The sequence below is a fragment of the Chiroxiphia lanceolata genome, chromosome 6, assembly GCF_009829145.1.
Source record: "Chiroxiphia lanceolata isolate bChiLan1 chromosome 6, bChiLan1.pri, whole genome shotgun sequence".
In the NCBI taxonomy this organism is placed as follows: Eukaryota; Metazoa; Chordata; class Aves; order Passeriformes; family Pipridae; genus Chiroxiphia; species Chiroxiphia lanceolata.
In genome coordinates, this window is record NC_045642.1 from 44,518,926 (window position 1) to 44,540,477 (window position 21,552).

At 37.1% G+C, this 21,552-nt stretch overlaps 1 protein-coding gene across 2 annotated transcripts in view; it reads right to left on the reverse strand.

The window, feature by feature from the left end:
• Positions 1-4,406: 4,406 nt before the first annotated feature.
• SEL1L (SEL1L adaptor subunit of ERAD E3 ubiquitin ligase) overlaps positions 4,407-21,552 on the reverse strand; it is a 35,880-nt gene continuing 18,734 nt past the window's right edge. The window contains exons 13-21 of one of the 2 annotated variants that reach the window (XM_032690664.1): positions 19,564-19,641; positions 18,387-18,449; positions 17,525-17,612; positions 17,149-17,297; positions 16,429-16,594; positions 14,850-14,921; positions 13,092-13,264; positions 9,591-9,719; positions 4,407-8,397 (exon numbers count right to left, since the gene is read on the reverse strand). In XM_032690664.1, coding sequence (XP_032546555.1) covers positions 8,194-8,397; positions 9,591-9,719; positions 13,092-13,264; positions 14,850-14,921; positions 16,429-16,594; positions 17,149-17,297; positions 17,525-17,612; positions 18,387-18,449; positions 19,564-19,641 — 1,122 coding nt within the window. In that variant the 3' untranslated portion in view covers positions 4,407-8,193. Of the gene's footprint in view, positions 8,398-9,590; positions 9,720-13,091; positions 13,265-14,849; positions 14,925-16,428; positions 16,595-17,148; positions 17,298-17,524; positions 17,613-18,386; positions 18,450-19,563; positions 19,642-21,552 lie in introns of both variants that reach the window. The other variant, XM_032690663.1, reaches the window with a different exon arrangement.

Here is a 21,552-nt window from a genome sequence, read left to right on the forward strand (position 1 = left end):
CAGCGCTGGGACAAAGGCACTGTTTCCAGCATGGCAGGCCATCATCTTCATTTCCTGTTCATAGACTGGGCATTTTCCCCAAGGAAAGAAATTGCTAAAATGTCCAGGAACTCTTGCTTTTCCAAGTAAGAGCAAACCAAATTAATCAGTAGCTGCAGAGCATGTTCTGCCTGCAATTCGAGCAAGTGAAGAGTTCACAGAATAGCAGTGTCAGGAGTGTTATGGCTAGTGGAGGACTTCAGGAGCACCTATTACTTAATATAAGCAGGACCAGGAGAGCTAAAGACTTACTAAACATACTCATTTTATGTAGTTTGAAAGCTTCCTTTTCTGTGGCTGCAAAAAAGTCTTTATGATTTGGCATTTAGAAATCCCAAGGAGAGAGTGGATATGAATATTTTATTTGTTGTGTTTAAATAAGGAATAGTATTTTAAACTGACACAGACTATTGTTTGTTCTAGCACCTCTCACAGTATCAAGTGGGATTAATGAGACATTAGATTTTGAAATCTTAAGAAGGGGATTTATTTTTAGTTTATTTTTCCTATTCATTTTCAGTATTTACCATAGAGTTTTTCACTTTTCAGCCAAAGGATTATTTGCAAACTGTTTACTCTGAGAGCTGTGCTTTATGATGCTGACCTAGTATCACTAGAAACATTTAAAAGTATTTCATATCAATCTATCTTTTGGAGCTGAACTAAGAATGACAAATGTAGTGAAGAGTAGACTTCTGGGGGCTTGTAAACTCAAACATAATAATTAGGCCCCAAAATCAAAAAGAAAAAGATTTTACATGTGCAAAAAAAGTAAATATTTTTTTGTTTTTATAGAGCTATTCAGTGAATACGCAAGATACCAGAGTAGGCAAACAATTAAAAAACATTCAGTTTGTCAGATGAGAGGTTACATCAGTGAAGAAACCCTTCTTTCTTGCTCTGCTCTGAGAAGCTCCTACCTACTTGCAACCCGTTGCCTTCCACAAAGATCAGACTCCTAGTAAGGAACTCAGTGAGGCTGTTTGTTTAGCAAAGGGGCAGAAAAAGCCAACACAGCTGCGTGCAGTGAGATCACATTTATCTCACTGGGTCTGAATTCTCTTACTGGAGTCACCTCCCTTGTGTGCAATGTTTCCCAGATTTCAACAACCAAGTCAAACACAAAATTATTTGTAAAAAAATACGAAATCCTTTAGTTATCCAATTACAGCTGAACATTTAACACAACACTGGGTTCCACAATAAAATGTATACATATTTTGGTGTGGCTATTCTTCCTAATGGACTGTTCAGTCCTCTAATCAATGTGATAAAAACCAGAGATGAAACTTAATACAAACTGAAAAGAATTTACTCAATTCCTCCTGATATCACAGCATCAGTAATGAAGGTAACCAGAACAGTTTGGAAAACTCTCCAACACGTAGGTTGTCAGGCCTTCAGCCTTTGAATTCAAAGTTGGATGATTCTTTAAGAAGTATCCTTTTTATAATGCAAAGTTGTAAACCTTAAACTGGAACATGCCACGTATTTCTTCAGTAGTTTTAACATCAGCTATAATAATGACTTTATGAAGTGTTTGACTTTTTTTATCACGTATCCATTTTTAATACTAGTAATGCAAATAAGCTTTTCCTTTAAAATTGCTGTTGAATAGATACGGGAAACTTTCCAAATAATAATAATTAAAAAATTATTTAGAAGTACCTAAAACGCCATTAATTAATGGAATTTCATTATATAGTGAAGTCCAGAGCCTACTAAACATTAAAGTAAGATTGGAAAGGAATAAATACTGTAAAATATTTTAAATTACAGTTTTCAAGCTATTAGGATAGCTCAGATAATTCACCAGATGGTCTCAGTGAAAAAGTGATTTAAAAAAATTCTTCATCACCTGTTGCTAAATGTTTTTCCCTCTAGTGGGAAAGATTTTATACTCCAAGAAAATATGGATTTAACTTTGCAAAAGAGGCCACTGTTCTGCAAGCTGTGCCCAACTAATCCACATTTTCTCAGTACATATAATATTCCAAAAGATGTTGGAAGACAGACTAGCACAATGGTTAACAGATTTACATACTAAAAAAGTTTTAACAGTCCAGGGACAGTAGTCTTTACCAGGTCTTTCTAGAAGCTACCTTGATTTTTAATTTTGAACTTTTGCTCTAAAAATATGAGAGCAATAAGAGTACTGAATTAATTCATTTCATTAAATAAGTTTCTGAAGCTCCTGCAACCAACAACTTTTTATCTTTCTCTTTCTTTATATATATATATAAAATATATATATATATATATATATATATATATATAAACACAGGTACTCCTTGATATACACACACATGTATTGCCATGATATCGCAATGACTGAAAGTGTGGAAGTTACTCCCTTCCCAATCTTTGACACCTCAAGTATTTAACAACTCTGAGTCACCGTTTAGTGTCTAATACCCCCTTGTGGCTGCAAACACACACATCAGATACAACTTTTTTTTTTTCCCCAGCAAAAGCTATTAATTAGAAGGAATAAAAAAAAATTAGTATGAATCCTGAACAGAAATGGAGCCCCGTTCATAAATAACAGATGGGAAGTGGAACAACTAATCTTAAAGTACAGCCTGTGTTTAGGAGAAAGGATGAAGAAAAACAAACATACCAAAAAAAAAAAAAAAAGGAAGTACAGAAAGTGACTGACAGCAGAATTGGAGAACTAGAATTTCATTGTTTTGCAACATGAAAATTAATATTCTTCACAAGTTATTTTCAAAAATCTGGAATTGCAACCTGTGTTATATGGAAAGCCCAAAAAGTTGGATACCAAAAAATAAAAATGTGAGCAACCTATCTCTCTGAAGTGGAGGACTCCCTGAAGTGCTGCTGCCCTCAGAAAAGCTTACCAGAATAAGTGGCAGCAGCACTGGCACCTCTTGGGTTAAAACATTTTGTCTGAGGCTCACTACTGAGGATTTGGGTGCTGTGCTGTGGAAGTAGAAATCACATTTATCTCTTCCTACCTGAAATGCAACTACAATGGTGCTCCATCTCCACTTTTCTTTTTGAAAATGAAATTTAAGACTAGATGTTAAAGTTTTCATTACCTGGATGGATAATACATTGCCCTCCCTCAGCTCAGCTTTGGAAGAAGTTGATTATGGTCATCTGACTATTTTTGACAACAAGTAGGCTAGAGTGACTCTTTTCCTCATTAATTCTCAAGGAATAAAATAATTGAATTTAAAAATGCCATTAAGATCATGACAATTTAGAGAAGAGGAAGAACATTTTGGCATTATACCAAATAACACATTCTAATGAAATGGGTGTTGTAGGTTTACAAACTATACTTTCTAGTAATATTTTAATTTTAATTGAAGTGTTTTTAGTTTTAAGACTTAAGAAGAATATAGCAACATAAAAACCCAAACAAAATCAGGAAACCAAACCAAACATACTAGTTTTTGATGAATTCTGTGGCTCTTTAAAACAAAAAGCCCCAACACCTCTCCCACCCCATCATACACCTGGTACTCAACTCCCACCACAGAAAACAACTCCATATTGACTACAGGCTACAAGTGAAATAAAGTATATATACTTCTGACCCCACCTCACCTGAGTACATCATCAATCATATTTCAAAACATGGGGTTTTTAGAAGGTGATGAGTGACCTCACCAAGCCCGAGCTTCATCAGTTCAACTCAAGTTGGTTTTAGTACCTGTTTTTACCTGCAACAAGTGCTACTGGCAGCAGCAGCAAACATGAGAAGACTGAATACCTCAGAGAACTATGTAACTTGGGTTGATGCCTGAGACAATTTACCCACTGATGCCTTTCCTAGCCATTTTCATTGCTACTCCACTGTCCTTTCCTTCTCCCCAGCTCACAAGCACACTGGAAAGTAAACCAACATAATGCATTTACAAGGGAGGACTCAGTCTCAACAGCTGGAGTCTGGAGGGATGAATGGGTCAAAAAAGGCCTAAAAAGCAAGAAAACTTGTCAGCTTGCAGTAGTGCCTCCCCCAGTATCCATTTCTAGTCACTGAGTTACCTCTCTATTAGTACTGAAAATTTAGTACTAATGCTAAAGTTACTGGTCACTATTCTTGAATCACACAGCAGTTCCATGTCTGCCAGACATGGTACAAATAGTGTATATGCTGTCACACACATACACACACAGAGGGCAAATTCCCAGCACAACGGAAGATAACATGCATAATTTCCCATTCCCCCTTTTTATGCCATCCCTAAATTAACAGATTAATTTTTTTGAAGAAGAATTCAAGTGAAATAAGTGTGAGAATACTTACAGGAAGGGGTGCATTTAACAGTGGCACATACTGGTGCACATGACTAACAATTCACATCCTCTGTTATAACCACTGTGAACACTGAGGGTAACCACACAGGTGGTATCTTTATTTCACAAGATTAAAGATACAGTACAAAATGAATCTGTACATCTTTCTATTAACAGAATTTGTTTACACAATTATATTACATTTGACCAGCCTTTATACTGATTTTAAATACAAAATAAATTTACAAAACTCCTACAAGACCCTTTAAAGAACTGCAGCTGATAAAAACAAAGGGTTCCCCCAATAGTCCCTATTTGCCATATGTATTTGCAGTAGTTCAAATCAAACTAAATCTTTTCAATTTAATATTCTCTGAAACAAAAATAGAATTTCAGTTTATTGTTGCCTATGTAAAAAGAAAGCAACTTGCAAAGGTGAATGTGATCCCCCTTTATAGGCCAAAACTAGCATATAATAGGTGGAAATTAGATAATGCATAGTCTTAAAAAGTCCTTTCAAAAAGCCACATTTTAATGTTCTTCTCCAAAAGAATAACATTTGATAGATTCTGTGTTGGTTTGCCTTTTTTTTTTTCTAAGAGCAGCTGACTTATGGAAGATGACTAAAAAGTGAGTAAAACTGTCTCATAAGAGTTTCATGAGGATGTTTGTATCAAAGGCTTTACCTTCTATTACATTGTCCCATTACATTTATATTGTGATGGACCATATAAAGCAAGGAAAGTTATTTCAACAGACAGCTCTGGGGCAAGTTTCAACAGAGTGATGTACTAGAATCCTGTTTTCTCAGCAATTCAGCATTTCTTTCAACCAGCAAGAACAGATAGTGTCTTTGATTAATAATTTGAGACGCAGAATAATGTGTCCCTCCATATTTTCCCACAGTTTTCCTACATATAGAAATCCCACCAACACTTATGGCTCCGTAGTTCCATTCTCTGAGCATGGAAAGAAGAGCATGTGTCTGGGAAGGTCAAATAGGCAGGCTCTGGCCTATGTTACTACACACAAAGAATACAACTTTTCCATTCAAACCATGCTGCACACCCAGAAAGGCTTCTCTTAAATCAAGTTTCCATTCTAAAATACTCCTGCATATAAACTGTAAGACAACCTGTGTGCTACCAAAAGGGAAAAGTACTTCACTGCAGTAAACTGAGCAATCCAGCTCCTTCAGGAAATAGATGCTTGATTAACTGAGTGCACAAGATATATATTGCTAGTAAGAGTTAAATATACCTCCCTCAGAATGCAAGTTTCAGAGCAGAGTAGCAAGGGATTGTCACAAAAACTTAAGTCGTGGTGTAGATAACCGATTTAGAAAGCTTATTCATTTCTTTAATCCCTGAGTTGACTCACCATTACTTATGGTAAGTACCTTTTTTCTTCTACCACTGCATCCAAATGAATGTCATCTGAAAAAGTCAGTGGTAGTAATTTGGTAGAAGGGAAAAAAGCAGGAGAAAGACTTCCTTATTGCTCCTTCAAAAAGCAGTTCTTTAAAGTGAAGTAACTCGTTGATCTTCAATCATTTTCTTCTGCTGATTTCTTGGGATGTAAAAATGTATCAAATTCAGTGAAAGTCATCTATAAGACTGTCACATAGCAGCAGTGATGAGAGGTTCTCATGCAAATAGGATAGAGTTTCTAGAATTTAGTTCTAATAGATCAAACAATCAAAACATTTTAATTATGCAGTAATAAAATTGTTAAACATCCTAAGAGACCAATACCAATCAACCAATGGTATTTAACTGAAAAACATTTTCCATATAATCCTTAATTTATTCATGCCAAGCTAAAAAGAGCTATTAAGTGACAGAGGCAAAAATACTTCAGAAGGAGTGTTCAGAAGTCATGGATGTCTTAGAAATGCAGCTGGAGTGCTGTACATTTTAGACATGACATATAAGTTCAATACTGTCCCATCTGCTAATTATGATTAAGACTGAACAAGACATTCCTCTACTACATGCTGCAAACCTCCACACTAACACAAAAGATTTGTCTTCACATAACCAGCTTAAGCATTTTGAAGTACTGAGTTCTACTTAGTACCTTTAATACTAATTATCCATGACATTTCCATTCACAAAAGGATGGATTGCTTATCTTCTATCCCAAACTACAGATCTACTGTGCAGCAGTCTCCTTACAAATGTATCAAGTATGAAACCATACCAAAATCTCAATTAGAAATAAAATGTATTGATATGTTGTTGCCAATCCGTTGGAAAAATATTTGCATGAAAGGAAGTCTAACCTTTCAACACAACAGCTTTTGTCAGAAAGCAGCTAAAGCCTCCTCACTTGTATTTCATTCAGCTTTGAGACTACTTCTCAGAGGGTTTAATGCTAGTATAGAAGCAAATATTTAACTGCTATTGGTAAATAAGAACAGACACTTCTGCATTTTGTGCTTCTAAACTGCTCAGCCACTGCTTCCCACCCCCAATCCCGGAAATTACAGTTCAGCGAAAATTGTTACTAAATGAAGATTCCTCTTGCAATCTTAAATCATCAGTTCACAGGTCATATTCTTTAGACAAATTAAAAGGCCTTTACACTGACCTGGTAAGAAGCTATAAACCTAGTCTTCTTTCTCTTTGGATTTTCTTGGTACAAGGGATCCTCAAGATGGCCCAGCCAGAGACATTATTGTGACTTTCTCATGTATATCAGGTATAAAAGAGATTGGCAACAGCCAGAGAATGCTGTAGCTTTGGAGTAGCATCACTGGCATAAAGCCCATGCCCTTTTGTAGAGAGTATGCATTTTTGTGGCCTTTTTTTGTAGATGCATTAAGCAGATGCATGCATGAGATACACATATATCTTTCCTGCAGTGCAAATCACTAACAGGATTGTTGAAAATTAAATACAGAACTTCTAACTCTAAAAACAAACAAAAAAGTCAGCTAACTCACTGAGATTTCTTGTTCTGTCCTTTCTTCAGTGTCTGTAATAATACTGGTACTTTCTGTAATCTAGACTCAGCCTTCTTGTAAGGGCAAATTTACATAACTTAGGAACACTACTAATTTGGTTTTATGTGGTAAAATATTGCAAAATACACAGGCTCCTGAAGTTTTAGAAGTATGTGAGATATGGGCACTGTGGGGACAGTTTTCAGCTGATGAGCTTTACAGATTCCAATCTGCCCCAATCCGCCTCATGGGCTACATACTGTCTGCTGAGAACTGTCTAGTCTAAGGGGAAAGAGGAAAATACTCAAAACAAAAAAGCACAAATGGAGAGTGGCATGTTTGCTGGCTGAGATCATTGATAAACTCTGTAACTATGTTAAACTATCCAAGACAGCATAAAAGACCAAAGTGTAAGAAATATGACAAAGTAATGAAATAAGGACTATAGAAATACTTGGGATGCAGATCAGAATATAAGTTCATGACAGCTCCAGTCTTTTTAGAGTTTGACTATAGTTCAGCTTCTTGGACTTAAATTGGCCATAAAATTATTTATTATTACTTTTATAAAGGACAACTGCTATCAAGCAGGCGAAAATCTTCCATTGCTAGCTCTCTGTCTCTTAGGAGATGAAAAGGACTCTGAATAAAGAGGAACTAGATACAGCAGGCAACATTTTTGTAGTAGCACTCTTGTGTTTCCACGAAAAAAGCAATAGTGTTATTCCATTGGCACTGAAATAACATTCAAATCAGTTTCAAAATAATTTTCTTATCCCTGAAAAAAGGCATCACTCTAAGCAGCTTTCAAACATTTGTTTTTTTTTTAAACTTTTTTGCGCCTCTTTTGGGGGAGGGACTGTTGATCCAAAGTCCTAAATCACAATGAAAATTGTTCCTTTTGGAAAAATCCAGTTCTTTCACTGAGGCTTTTGTTGCTATTGTGGTGGTTGATGCTCTGGTGGTGGTTCTTGTTGAGGCACAGCTGGCCGCAGTCCTGCTGGTCTGGGAATCGCTTGGTGCTGCCTTTGTCTGTAAGCTATAATTGTTCCCAGAAGCAAGGCGATGATAGTCATAAGGTAGAGGTCCCACTCAGGCCCCAGTAGCTGGTCCATATCAATATGTGAGAATACCTCCCTCATCTAAGAAAGAAGAAGTCCACATCATCATGTCAAAGAACATGAATGGGAAGCAATTAAATTTGACTTGTAACATTTTTCAGGTACAAGTACCAGTTTTAAAACTTCAATAGCTCTTTTCCTCTCTGAAAACATAGTATCACGTCAGTGACATTCTTAACTTCCAGGAACTCAAACACCAATAAGACTAAGAGCCATGCTATATAGGATGAGCTATTCTATTTTGTGTTCTAGAGATGAAAGCTTTCAATATGTAGCTTTGTGGCTTTGACGTGAATGACACACCATTAAGCCTCAGGACACCCGGGTGGTACAACGCTGAGGTGAGGTACAGGGAAATTAAAGTGACTTACTGCTAGTTTTGACTGAAGTGCCTCTTTATCAGACCCCATTTGCATAAGCATTAGCCAACATACACTTTATGCTTCACTACTATATTTGATGATACCACAAAGTCACTACCAATTTAAATCTGCATCAGCAGACTTAAAACTTGGAAAAGCTGTGTTCTGCATACTAGCTTTTGTGAGAGCTACATGGGTCTCAAGACTGCATTTTGTCAAACTTAGCTGAATTGCCTGAAACTTCCATAATGTCTGAATTTATTAAGTAATCCAAAAAGGCAGTAAGATGTCAGACTACGGAGAAATATTTCAGACACTACATGGAAAGAATTCACCTTCTCCAAGCAAATATTTTTTTCCAGGGCTATCACTTAAGTAGAAACTCTGCACACCAGCTAAACTATCTAATACAAATAACATTTTTTCCCTCATAGAGATCAAACAGAACTCTGGTGAGGTCATTACAGCTGAATATAAAATAGCATGAAAACGAGGGGTACAAAAAATATTTCTCTTTTCCTGAACAGCAATTATGTCAGTTAAATCCGCTTAACTTTGACAGCAGATGGTCATGGATAAGAACAGTCAAACAGGTTTGGGAAATTCTCTTCAAGGAGAGAGCAGCACAGAAGAAAACTGGCCGTGCATGTTTCAATTTCACACAGTTACATAAATAAGAATTAGGAATATCAGCTTCAGTTACATTCTTAATATCCAACAACAAAAAACACATCTCTCCGAAGTTTACAGAAGGCTCGAGTAAGACTTCTACTTAAGTAAGATTACAGCTCAAGCTTTCTTCTAAAAATGGAAAACACATTTGCTGTTTTCTTCTAATTCTGCATTACTTACATTGATTTCTCGTACATACTGCAAGGAATAAATCACTCCAAGCTTGCAAAGTGCTAGGAAGACTGGAACCTGAGCATCTGGGCTTGCTTCAGCTGCCATGTCATAAAATCGCTTTGCAAGATGAATATCCTAAAGTTAAGAAAATTCAAAGCTCAGTTTTGAAGAACTTGAAAAATTAACCTTTTTTTTTTTTTAATAAGGGATGTTTACCTTTGAACAGACAAGTAAAAGGAAGTTTAAATGTGAGATGAAGCTATTGTAACTCATACCAGAATTGAAGCTCAGAGATTAGTAATAATGTATTCAATCTATTCACTGTAAACAAGGGCAAATATTTAAGTAACCCTACTACACTCTAACATCTACAACACCACACCAGACATGAAAGACTGAAAAAACCCAAGTCCCAGAGCAGTATGCAGCAGCATTTCCTCTCAGTTATACTACAGTATGTCTGCTGCATAGTGCAGCCTCTAACCATTTCTGCACATACACACAAATTAGATTTTACTCCTTATCCAAAACGCACACAACTTGCATTAGTGAGGGCAGCAAAAGCATGAGCACAAACAGAGAGCAACTTCAGGAAGAGCTTAAATTAGTGTTCTCTTCTGTGGCAGTTGAAACAAGGTGGTGACTGTAACAGGAACAGAGGATACATGTAACTGAATAGTTTAACTTTTTGTGTTTGGTGTTCTTTTGGCTCTGCTTCAGACACATACATAGGATACTGGATACAAACTGTCTATGTTCACCCACTACTGTGAAGGACAGGACTGTGGAAGACCTACCTCTGAAAGTTTTCTAAGTTGGACACATAAAGTAAGAGAAATCTCCAGGACTTGATGCCACATGTTCATTTTATAATTTTATCCCGATTGTGATTACCATAAAGATTTTCTGCTCATTGGTACAGCAAAGCTAATTCCATAACACACTTGTGGAAATCACAGTATGAAAATTCACACATAATGTGAATGTGATGTAGTAATTCTATTTTAATTCAATAGAACAACTCATTGGGCCTGGAGAGTCTATCTTACGTATAACTACTTAAAAGAGCTTCCTTATCTCCTTTATACTGTGGTAGTAGTGGTGGTGTAAAAGCAGATACTAAATTATGGCTCATTTTAATTTCTAATCACTTCATTCTGCTTATGCACTTAGTTATTCACTTCTACTTGACAGAAAAGTGACAACTGTAGAAGCCTGAGCTATAAGCACACAAATAGCACTGAAACACCATGCCAAATCTTAAGAGAAGACTGTAAGAAAATTAACTCATTTTTGAGCAGTATATGGAATCAGTCTTCATTTTGACATGTAGCCTCAGGCATCGGACAACATTAAATCTACGAAGAGTGTCTAAGTGTACATGTGTGAGATTTCTGAACAGGCTTAATATTTGGCATTGAACCTGGTACAAGTTTGAAAACCATCTATGTACAGGAAGCGTAGCATTAAATCCTATATGTAAGAAAGACTAGTTTTTCAATAAGAGAGAATAAGGCAAAAGCTGTTTGGTGAAAAAACACAACTCAAAACTACATTAAGAAACACCATATTTCTATAGGATCATCCAGAACTAACAGTGGCCTGAATTCAAGTTGTGCAGGCCACCTTACTGCAACATCCTCCCTAACTCTGGAGTGTTTGCAATCTTAATGACATGGATATGGGTGAGGGGAGATTTAAAGTACACATCCCTTTCTTCAAAACACTAAATCCCCAATTTTGTTAGATACAATTGTGCTAAAATGTTTATATGTTCCTTCCAGAGGCCTCTAATGGAAGAAGACTTCAGTGGCAGACATCCTGCTACATCAGGAAACACGATTTTAACTCTCAGTCATTACAGCTGTGCTCAAAATTCAGCCATTTCCATTCTGGGAAAGGAAAGTCAAATATTCTTCTGCTTCATGCAAAATTCAGTCTTAGCCTTTTTCAGAATATCCTAGCCCAGTCCTAGCCTTATCTAGTCATTCCATTCTCTCACCTTACAGTTGTAAAGTTTTAGAACACAGCAAACAAAGACACTGCATATCCAAAACTATTAAGACTGGTTTTATACATGTAATTTCCTTGCTTAGACATTCTCAGTGCTCCTTTCCCATACTCATACTAACTATCCCTACTTCCCTTGCAGTTCAACTCTTCATTCCACAGCGGATCTGTAGGAGAGAAAACTATTATTCCTCTGCATAAAGCAAGGCTATATATGCTCATCACAAGCCCCTGTGCATTCATTTCAGCTCTGTGTGTAGCCATCTTCGCTTCAGGTTTGAGAATACTCTGTGCAAATGACAGCATTAGGACTCATTTTTCTCATTATGCTGAACATGAGGTAATAACATTTTCAAAGTTTTTATTACTTGCCCTAAATTGGGTTGCATTCAAGGCAGAAGTAAAATACAAAACTCCATGTCTGAAAAGATTTTTTTAAAAGACAACCTCCAACTTTAGCACAGTTGCTTTTAGTTGCTGGCTAATTTTCAGAAGTTAACTTTACTTTTGAGGGCTCAGTTAAAAAGAGGAAACAGTCCTAAAATAAAATTTGAAAATAAACTTCAGGAAGAATGTAGTATATTGTATTGCCACTTCTACATCTAGATTATTAAGCATTTTTCAAATGTTGATTGCTTGCTGCTGCCAAACGATATTGACCTAAGACTTGCTCTTCATTGTTCTGACTTTTGCCAAGAATTTAGGGGAAAAGAAGCAAAAACTGGTCTTTTAATAGACCAACAGAATAATTAAAAGGTGCATACCTAGACAAAAGCCAAAGGTTGAAGCTTACTGAAAATAAGGAAAATTAAGCCATTTCTTACACTTTCAGGTCAAATTACTACTAAATTTGTACGTTAATTGCATGAATTCATCATACCTTAAGTAAAGTAGGCTGCTCAAAATTAGTTTGCAATTGCTAATTACATTATTGTGACACATACAGAAACATGTTGCTCTGGATTCCGTAAATTAACTCATATAACACACCACAGGCTTCCCAGGAGAACAGATACACTCTTTTCTTTGGGCAATGTAGCTGCCTGACTTGAAAAACCACAGCTAAAAATCACATCGTTGGTGCTGCTTATGGTTTGTTACCTTGTTTTCAAAATGTCATGATACAGGAAACAATTTACCCAGTGTTTCAGGGGATGAGAACAATCCCGTGCTAAAATACTTTTAGGTTGGAGTTGATTTGCATTCATTTCACTACATTTCAAAGTCTTGAAAGCATTACTCAGGCATATGGCACTCTTTTTGCCAATATTTACAATTTTAGGCTAGTGTTTTTCCCCGTCTACATACCATTTCTTCACATAGTTAAGTGTGAAGTGGATATACTCATCCATTTCCCATTGGTGAATGTATTGGGAGACATACTAATTCCCACTAAGTGGTTATATAGTAACCAAAGCCCAGTAGTGGTTAGGGACTTAATCTAATATTAGTAAATGTACCCTAATGAAGCAGACTATCAGGGTACATCTTACTCACCTGCTTGATGCCCAGTCCCTTCTCATGCATGTAGCCCAGATTAAACATTGCTTGAGCACTGTGCTGCTGTTCTGATGCCAGCCGATAGTGAATAAATGCAGTTTCATAGTCAACATCAGTACCAAACCCATAAAAATGGTAATCTCCAAGTTTAATTCTTGCAACAGTATATCCTATAAATCAAGAAACAACAAAAAAAGATAAAATAGCTAGGCAAAGAAACACTTTTGGTTTCCTATGAAGATGCAATAGGGGCTTTAGTATTATTTTCCACAGTTTGCATAAACTGTTTATCTTTTCCCCTTCTCACATAAACAGCTCTTTTTTTTTTAATTAGGTTTAGCTAAACAAAATACAACCAATTTTTATTTGCAGATAACACCTTTTCCTAGTAATCCTACCAACATTTTTATTGCCATTAAGTGGTATCAGCTGAAAAGCCATAATGTTGTTCAGTTATAGTCACTTATTACAGAAAAACTTTTTGTTTGCTACATGACCATTAGAGGCTTCAACTTTGTTTTTAAAACAGAATCACTGAAAACTTTAAACACAGTGCCTCATCATCATTTGATAACTGAATACTTAACTATTCCATCCTCTCAACTTCTTAACTTTCTGCTAAAACCCATGAAACTCTGAAAATTAGGCTCCATTTCCATGATACGCTTAATCTCTGACATGAAAAACTAGTAGACAGACAACAGTGCAACAGATGCACTCACATGAAAACTAGAGACCTCAAAATATTTAATCATTTAGTTCAGTTTTGCTTATTTTAGGATAGGATCACAAGCACCACAGTTTAAACTTGTGTTGCTTGGACATCAAGACTGCATTCATTACGAAACTTTGCTTACTTTAAATAGGAAACTGTGTTTCTTAGAAATGATGACAAGTAACAAAGTACTCTTTAGGATTTTGCATCTCTTTTTCTTTCCAAGCAGGTATTTTTAGAAAAGTCAGCGTAAACATTCTTAATGCTGTTTAACACTGCTCTGTAATTCCATATGGAATGGCAAAAGAAACATATATTTGTGTTTTAGTGCTTTTAATCTTCAGAATCACAGAAAGGCTCCAACCTGCAATCATATTGCAATGACACTAAAGCTGACCATGGAGCAAAAACACCAGCTACACTATGCGGAATACAACTTTTGTTGAAACAGAGGAGGTAAGCTTTCCTCCTTCCATGTTTTCATAAAAAAACATGAAATCAGACATCAATGACTCTACTAAACTTTCCTGTCTCACCATTTGGGAGGCACTCTGGCCATCGCACTCCCCCCACCACAGATTGTTAGGGCCGGGACCGTAGCCCTGCCTGACTCCCTATTCATGCCACTCTCCCACAGTCAGACAAGCTTTCCTTACTGGCTCGACTCCAGGTTTCCCAGAACAGAGTCTCAGATGCCTGAATCCTTTAAACAATTTAATAAGGGCACAGTAACACAAAAAGCAGCTCTGGTGCCTCCAGAAGGAACCCTGAATAAAGGAATCCCTGAGCTTTTATACCCTCACAGTCTGGGATCGTGTCTCCTGCTGTGTCTCTGCTGTGTCAGGTCCCCTGTCTGGTGCCACAGGTACCCGTGCCCTTTGTTGTGCAAAGGGTTGGCAGTTCATGGTCCCTTGCCTCAGGCTCCCACCACCCGGAGCTCAATTTGCAGCTTGAACTGCACCTGTACACTGAGCTACCTGCACAGAATGTATTCCTCAACATAAAAATAAACTGATTGGAATTGTGAGGTACAGACATACCTTGAGAAGCTGCTCTATTCCAGTGAAGCAAAGCTCGAGGATAGGTTTCATTTTCTCCTACTATGCTAGCTTCTTCTAGAGAAAAAATAATTCAGTTAAATAGGATCATGGTATATGAACACACAACCACAAAATAACCCTCATGCTTATAATTCAGTCTGCTGAAATAAATTAAAACCTTGAAATAATCTGTGTTAGAGCATAAACAAGATTAATCTGAAATTTATAAAAATGCCTTTCATTCATATGGCCTTTCCATTTATCTGCCCACACAAGAGCTAGGAACAAACGATATAATTTCATCTATGGCTTACCACGTGCCTCTCCCATTCCTGCTGATACATACTTGAGGAATGACAGAAGATGCAAGTCTCAAGAGCACATAATTTGCACTTTGAAAAAGCTGCACTCAAATACAAGACTAAAGTATAATCTATTTTAGTTTGGCCATCTAAAACCCAGGACTAGTCAGTAAAACAAAGGCTTAAACTCACTACCCAGCCACAGACTACATGTTTTACACAGCAGTGTTTCTGCTACTTCAGAAGTTGTCCATGTCCTAATTTGAGCTGTCCTGAACTATCAGAGTTCAGACAGTTCAAAGGATTTAGAACGTTAACTTCTACTGTAATTATGGTTTCAGCTGTACTATCTCACAGTTGACACACAGATTTTCTGTATAAAGTGTAGTAAATAATTTTAAATCAATCTCCAGTTGAGATGCAGATATATCTGAGTAATGACAATCAGAGTTTTAACCCAGGGAAAAATGCTATTTCTTTGCAGGAATGCACTCCCAGCCAAGACTGTCATTACTGTAGATGATTCCCTCAGGCACCTTTGAAAAACATTACCTGAAAATGAAGCTGTTAGGTTAGTGTATCAGCCACCAATAGCTTTCTATATAAGATGTAAAGCTGGTAATGATACCTAGATTTGATATTGAGAAAGTTTAAAATACTGGGTCTTTTAGTTTCTAGAAAGAATTGTCACTTGTACTTCCACTGTTTCTCTATGACTTCAAACTTTAATAAAACCAAGTTCTAGACATCTAGTTCCAGTAAGAGACATGGGACAAGTTTTTTTCAAATCTAACAGAACCAACTGTCCAGCTCTTTATCCCTGCTACATGGGCAGTATGAGTAAAGTTACAAAAAAAGAAAGTGCTGAAAAAGATTTAAGAGAAAGAACAAAGAACACTGAGACTTTTATGCATAGTGCAGGCCAAAGGTAAATCTAATGTAATTCCTACTTTTAAGGATGTGTTTAGGAAGTCCAGGGAAGAGAATATTCAGCACTGTGCAAGTTTCTAAAGATTCTCTCCCTATGCCATTTTAAAATCCCTAAGTCAGAAATTAAGTGTATTCTAATTTTTAGGCCAGAAAGTCATCCTTAGAGTTGAAAATGAAAACTGACTGCTTTCCAGTGTGAAGAGCGGGAAAGAAGACAAGAGTTTCACTGAAGTTCTAACTGAACAAGAGCTACGTAATTGTATCTTCAAGCATTCTAGTGTTCTACTAAATGGGTTACTGCAGACCAACTCCAAAAAAACTTTTACAGTACAAATTCAGATCCTTACTCTGATCAAGTATGAAAGCAGCATTGCTTTGAGCAACTTCGTAGCCTTGTTCTGCCAGAAGGAGATACTGAACCACCGCAGAATTTGAATCACCATCTTTATAGCTGTTGTAGGCAGTCATCAGTCTTTCAGACCAACGCCCCCGTTCACATACATTCTTAAACAACTGCGGAGGAAAAAGGAAGGGGGAAGATACTGGTTGTCAGGAATTTCAGAAATTTAGGTTTTGCAAAAAGTAAAGCTTTAACATTCTGATGCCTGTTCAAAATATTTATATTTCACAGGAAAAACGTGATAGACAAACTCAACTGCTTCAGACAGGTTTACTTTAAGGTACAAGTTACTAACAAATACATGTCAGGATTCAAATGCTTACTCAGAATTATTCTTTAATACGTTAGCTTTTTTGTTACATTTAAATTCAGGTCTAAATGAAGAATCTGGTACTTATAAAATACTGATGCTTGCTTTGTATTACATTCTTTTGATTTTCTCTGAAGTTAATAAAGCAAATACAAACCTGACACATCAACACAAATAAAGACTTTTCTCATGAAATACAAAGGAGTCTGTTAATGTATCACTTTGCTTTTTGATAGTCTTAACTCTACAGTCACTGGTGGAATTTACCTAAGAAAAATGTCCTATATAAACTGATGTGGTTATAGCCAATCTTTTGCGAATCAGTATTATTTGACCTTTACAAATGGATGACCTTACCTCAACAGCAGTATGGCAGGATCGCATCACTCCAGTGCCAGTAGCATGCATCTGAGCCAGGTTATAAAAAGCCAGAATGTGGCCACCCTGGGAGGCCAAGTTAAAATATTTCAAAGCTTGTTTATAGTCTTTCTTGACTCCAATGCCATCTAAGAGAAAGAATATGTCATTGCTATTTTTATCTCTTGAAAAGCAGAGTTGTATGAAATACTCAAGAAAAGCATTGTGAAAGTGTCAGGAAAAGGCAGAAGAAATACAAATTCAATGCAGTAAGCCCATTCTACATGCAGTATGTGCACACTTGTAATGCCACCTAGTGAACAGTGACTGAAAAGGCAGGTGCTTAGACCTGGTAAATCGTTTTGATACCACTTACTGTAATACATGGAACCTAGCTGAAGTTGTCCATCAACCCATCCCTGTTCTGCAGCCTTCTGGAAATACTTCAGTGCTAGCTCATAGTTCTGCAGGAAGATATGGTCCAGTCATTAAAGCCTGGCAATACATCACAGTTTAAGAGAGAAAATATGCATGTGTACATGTGTAGGGATTGATCTACATTACAGAAAAATTACAGCAAGATGTTCTAGTGAAAATATTCACCTGGTCGAAATTTGGAAACAAAAAATGAAACAGACTACAATGATATAAACATGTCTTAAGTCTGTAGCTATCTCAAAGCTGGCATCCACATACAGCATTGCTACGAACAGTTACGCTTCACAGAACAGAAGCTCTGCTCTGTTTCTAGAACAATTATTTCATTCATTTCCTCAACTTTGGGCCAATTCAACTGTTGACTATCTGTATGCATAGCTAAATATAAAACATTTGACAAGAAACCTTGTGGGAAATGCAATAAAGCAAATGAACTAATTAAAAGCTTCAAAGTGTTCCTCCACTCCCACAAGAGACACAAAATGGGGACAGTTAGTATTTATTTCACATGAAAATTAGAGACAAGTTCAAATCTCCTGCCAAAATGTACACCGTTATGCATTTCTAATAACTTAAGCAACATTTTCAAACTTACGAGAGGGAACTTAGCCATGCTTCGTAGCTGCTAATTCCATAGTGTAGTTTTTTTTTATATTACAGATTTCCTCAAGGAGTTTTCAGTGTAACAGAAATCTTCACAATTAAGCCTTCTACAGCATTTCCCTCCAGAGAAAAAGTTTGTTGACAACAAAAAGTCACACAATCACCTATGATCAGAAAGATGAGTGTCAAAAGCTTACCACTGGAACACCTCTTCCATAGAGGTAAGCCATTCCTAGTCCACTCTGTCCAACTGGATTACCCTGAAAACACAGAAAAACACTTCTGCAAAGAAAGGCAAAACCTACAGCTGACATCTTTCAAAACTGGTATGTTTTAAACATCACTAAAACATATAAGCACTCAAGATAGATTTGTCTTGTATCTTTGCTCCTAGTAACAGTTATTTAGGAAGGAAATAGCATCTATGGTAAACTTTATTCAATAACTACAGATGATTGACAGGTAAAAAAAATTCAGTACTACTTATGAAAGTCTACTGTGCTTTTACAGTGTCACACAAGATGCAGAACTCACCCATAGAAAGATGGGCCATTAATAGCTTAGTCATCTTTAGTTTTTTCAAGTTTCAAGTTTTGGATGCTATGGAAGCTCCCAAAACAACTCTAGGAACTCCAAGAATCTGCCTTAAGGGCAGATTGTTGGCTGTCCTGTGGGCTGCATTACTAACCACTGCCCCTGCAAAAGAATGCACCATGGTATTCCTTCAGAACCAAGACAGGCAATGGGGCACATCAGAAACCTCCAGTGAATGTAGGAAATGAGCACAGTGAGAGATCCTTACTTTAGGAGAGAGATGTGGAACAACATTCTAATTGTGAAATATAAGAACCACGAAGGCAATTATCTTGCAACAGTCCCTTCAAAACTTAATATACTCTTTCATGTGCTAAACATTTATTTTAATATTAATAAACATCACTATTAATAATTATTAATAGTCAGAATCAAATATATCATAATTAATTATAATTAAGTAGTGTATAATTAATTATAATAATAACATATTAATAAATATTATCTGTTTACAAAAAATAAGCAAAGTATCAGTGCACTGTAAATTTCTGCAACAACTTCAGATTAACAGAAACCAGAATTTCCCAGAATTTCAGACTATTTAGATGACAATATTTTATACTGATGTAGTAGACTCTACTCATAAAAGTTAGACTCCTTATACCGAACATAGCTTCATGAAGCACTATGGCCAGAACTGGAGGTGGTTTTTGACTTATGGGCTAATCTGGGAGTAGGTGTGCACACATGGAAGGGCACATAAAGAAGCATTTGCAGCATTTTGAAGCTAATCAACTTCTTAGTGTGCATGCTGCATTTCTAGCTTACAGATAATCATACCATATCAGCAGCTTTCTTGAAATACTGAAGAGCTGTTTCATTGCTCTGAGGTACAACATCACTTCCTTCTGAGTACATCTGAAATAGAAAAGCATTATTGAAGAACAGCTGAAGAAATCAATTTAGCATGAAGATCATGAAGCATCTTCACCTTGCATATGAGAGGGAGTCTATTGTACTTACAATATTCTAACTACTGCATTACTGAATCATCATTAAAGAACTTGGCCAGAAGCAGAAAATACATCTCTCTGCTATAAAATTTAGATTCAGAGGATTTAACTTTCTAATGGAGAATGAACTGCCCATAAAATTAAACAGTTTTCATGGCAATATCCCTCATTTTCAATTTCTACTAATATGCAGTGAAGAACACAATCAGGCAAAAATCTCGAGAGCAGTGGAAGTCTAACGATATTGGCAGCCAAAATACTTTGTGAAAACGAAGTAAAAATTAGTTACTAAACAGTTCATTTCATTAGACACAAAACACTCAAGCAGTAGAAAAAGCAGGAACTGCATTTTCCTCTGTCAGCTGCCTTGAACAGCACATTATACTATTTTTTGCAGGCTCTAAGGACATGAATTTTGCATTATCTCTACTGCAGGGACAGCCTGAAAAAGATGAGGTAGAGCTAGTGCTTACTGCAGCCTAACCTTAGAGAGTATTCAAATGGAGTAATAAGGATTTAGCTCCTCACAGGCTGAAGGTAGTCTGCAACCCAGATCTCAGACCAGTGACCTAAATACTTTTCTAAGCAGTAACACATTACCATCAGCACAGGCAGCTAGCCAATCACGTTTTAGATTACAAATCATATAATGGCCTGGGTTAAAGATCGTCTAGTTCCAACTTCCATGCCACGGGATGTTAGTCACTAGATCAGGTTGCTCAGGGCCCCATCCAACCTGGCCTTGAACACTTCCAGGGATGGGACATACACAACTTCTCTGCGCAACCCATTCCAGTGCCTCATCATTCCTTGAATAAAGAACTGCCTAATATCTAATGCAAACCTCTCCTCATTTACTTTAAAACCATTCCCCCTTGTCCTATCACAATCTGTCTTGCAAAACGTCACTCTCCCTCTTTTTTGTAAGCCCCCTTTAAGGCACTGGAAGACGGCACTGAGATCTCCCTGGAGCCCTCTCTTCTCCAGGCTGAACAAGCCCAGCTCTTTCAGCCTGCCTTCATAGGAGAGGTGCTCCATCCCTCTGATCATCTTGATGGTCCTCCTCTGGACTCACTCCAATGGGTCCATGTCTTCCCTGTGCCTCCCTTTACTTGCTGCGACGCTGCTTTTGATGCAGCCCAGGATGCTGTTTGCCTTCTGGGCTGCAAGTGCACGCTGTTGGCTTGTGTCCAGCTTTTCACCCATGAGAACCTCCAAGTCCTTCTCTGCAGGGCTGCTCTCAATGACTTTTCCTAGTCTGTGCTCATGTCTGGGATTGCCCTGACACAGGTGCAGCACCTTGCACTTGGATTTGTCAAACTTCATGGGATTCTCACAGGCCCACTTTTCCAGCTTGTTCAGGTCCCTCTGGATGGCATCCCATCCTTCTGTTGTGTCAACTGCACAGCTCAGCTTGGTGTCATCTGCAAACAACCCTCTGGCTGCACCCAACCAGCCAATTCCTTATTCACTAAATATTCCACCCTTCAAATCCATGTCTCATCCAATAAGGATGTTGTGTGGGACCATGTGAAAGGCCTTACAAAAGTGTAGGTAGATGACATCAGTCACTCTTCCCTTGTCAACCATTGTTGTCATTCCATCACAGAGGTAACCAAATTGGTCAGGTATGATTTGCCCTCAGAAAAAAAGTCCTTAAATCTGAGAAAACTGAAATAATGGCCCACCTTGCAGACAGATTCAGGCTTTAGTCAGAGTAAGTGCAGACCTATTGGCAATTCTGACTCAGATGCCTCAGTTCTCTCCACAGTGTAATAATGTCCTTTTTTTTTTTTTTTTTCTCCTTTGTCAGCTT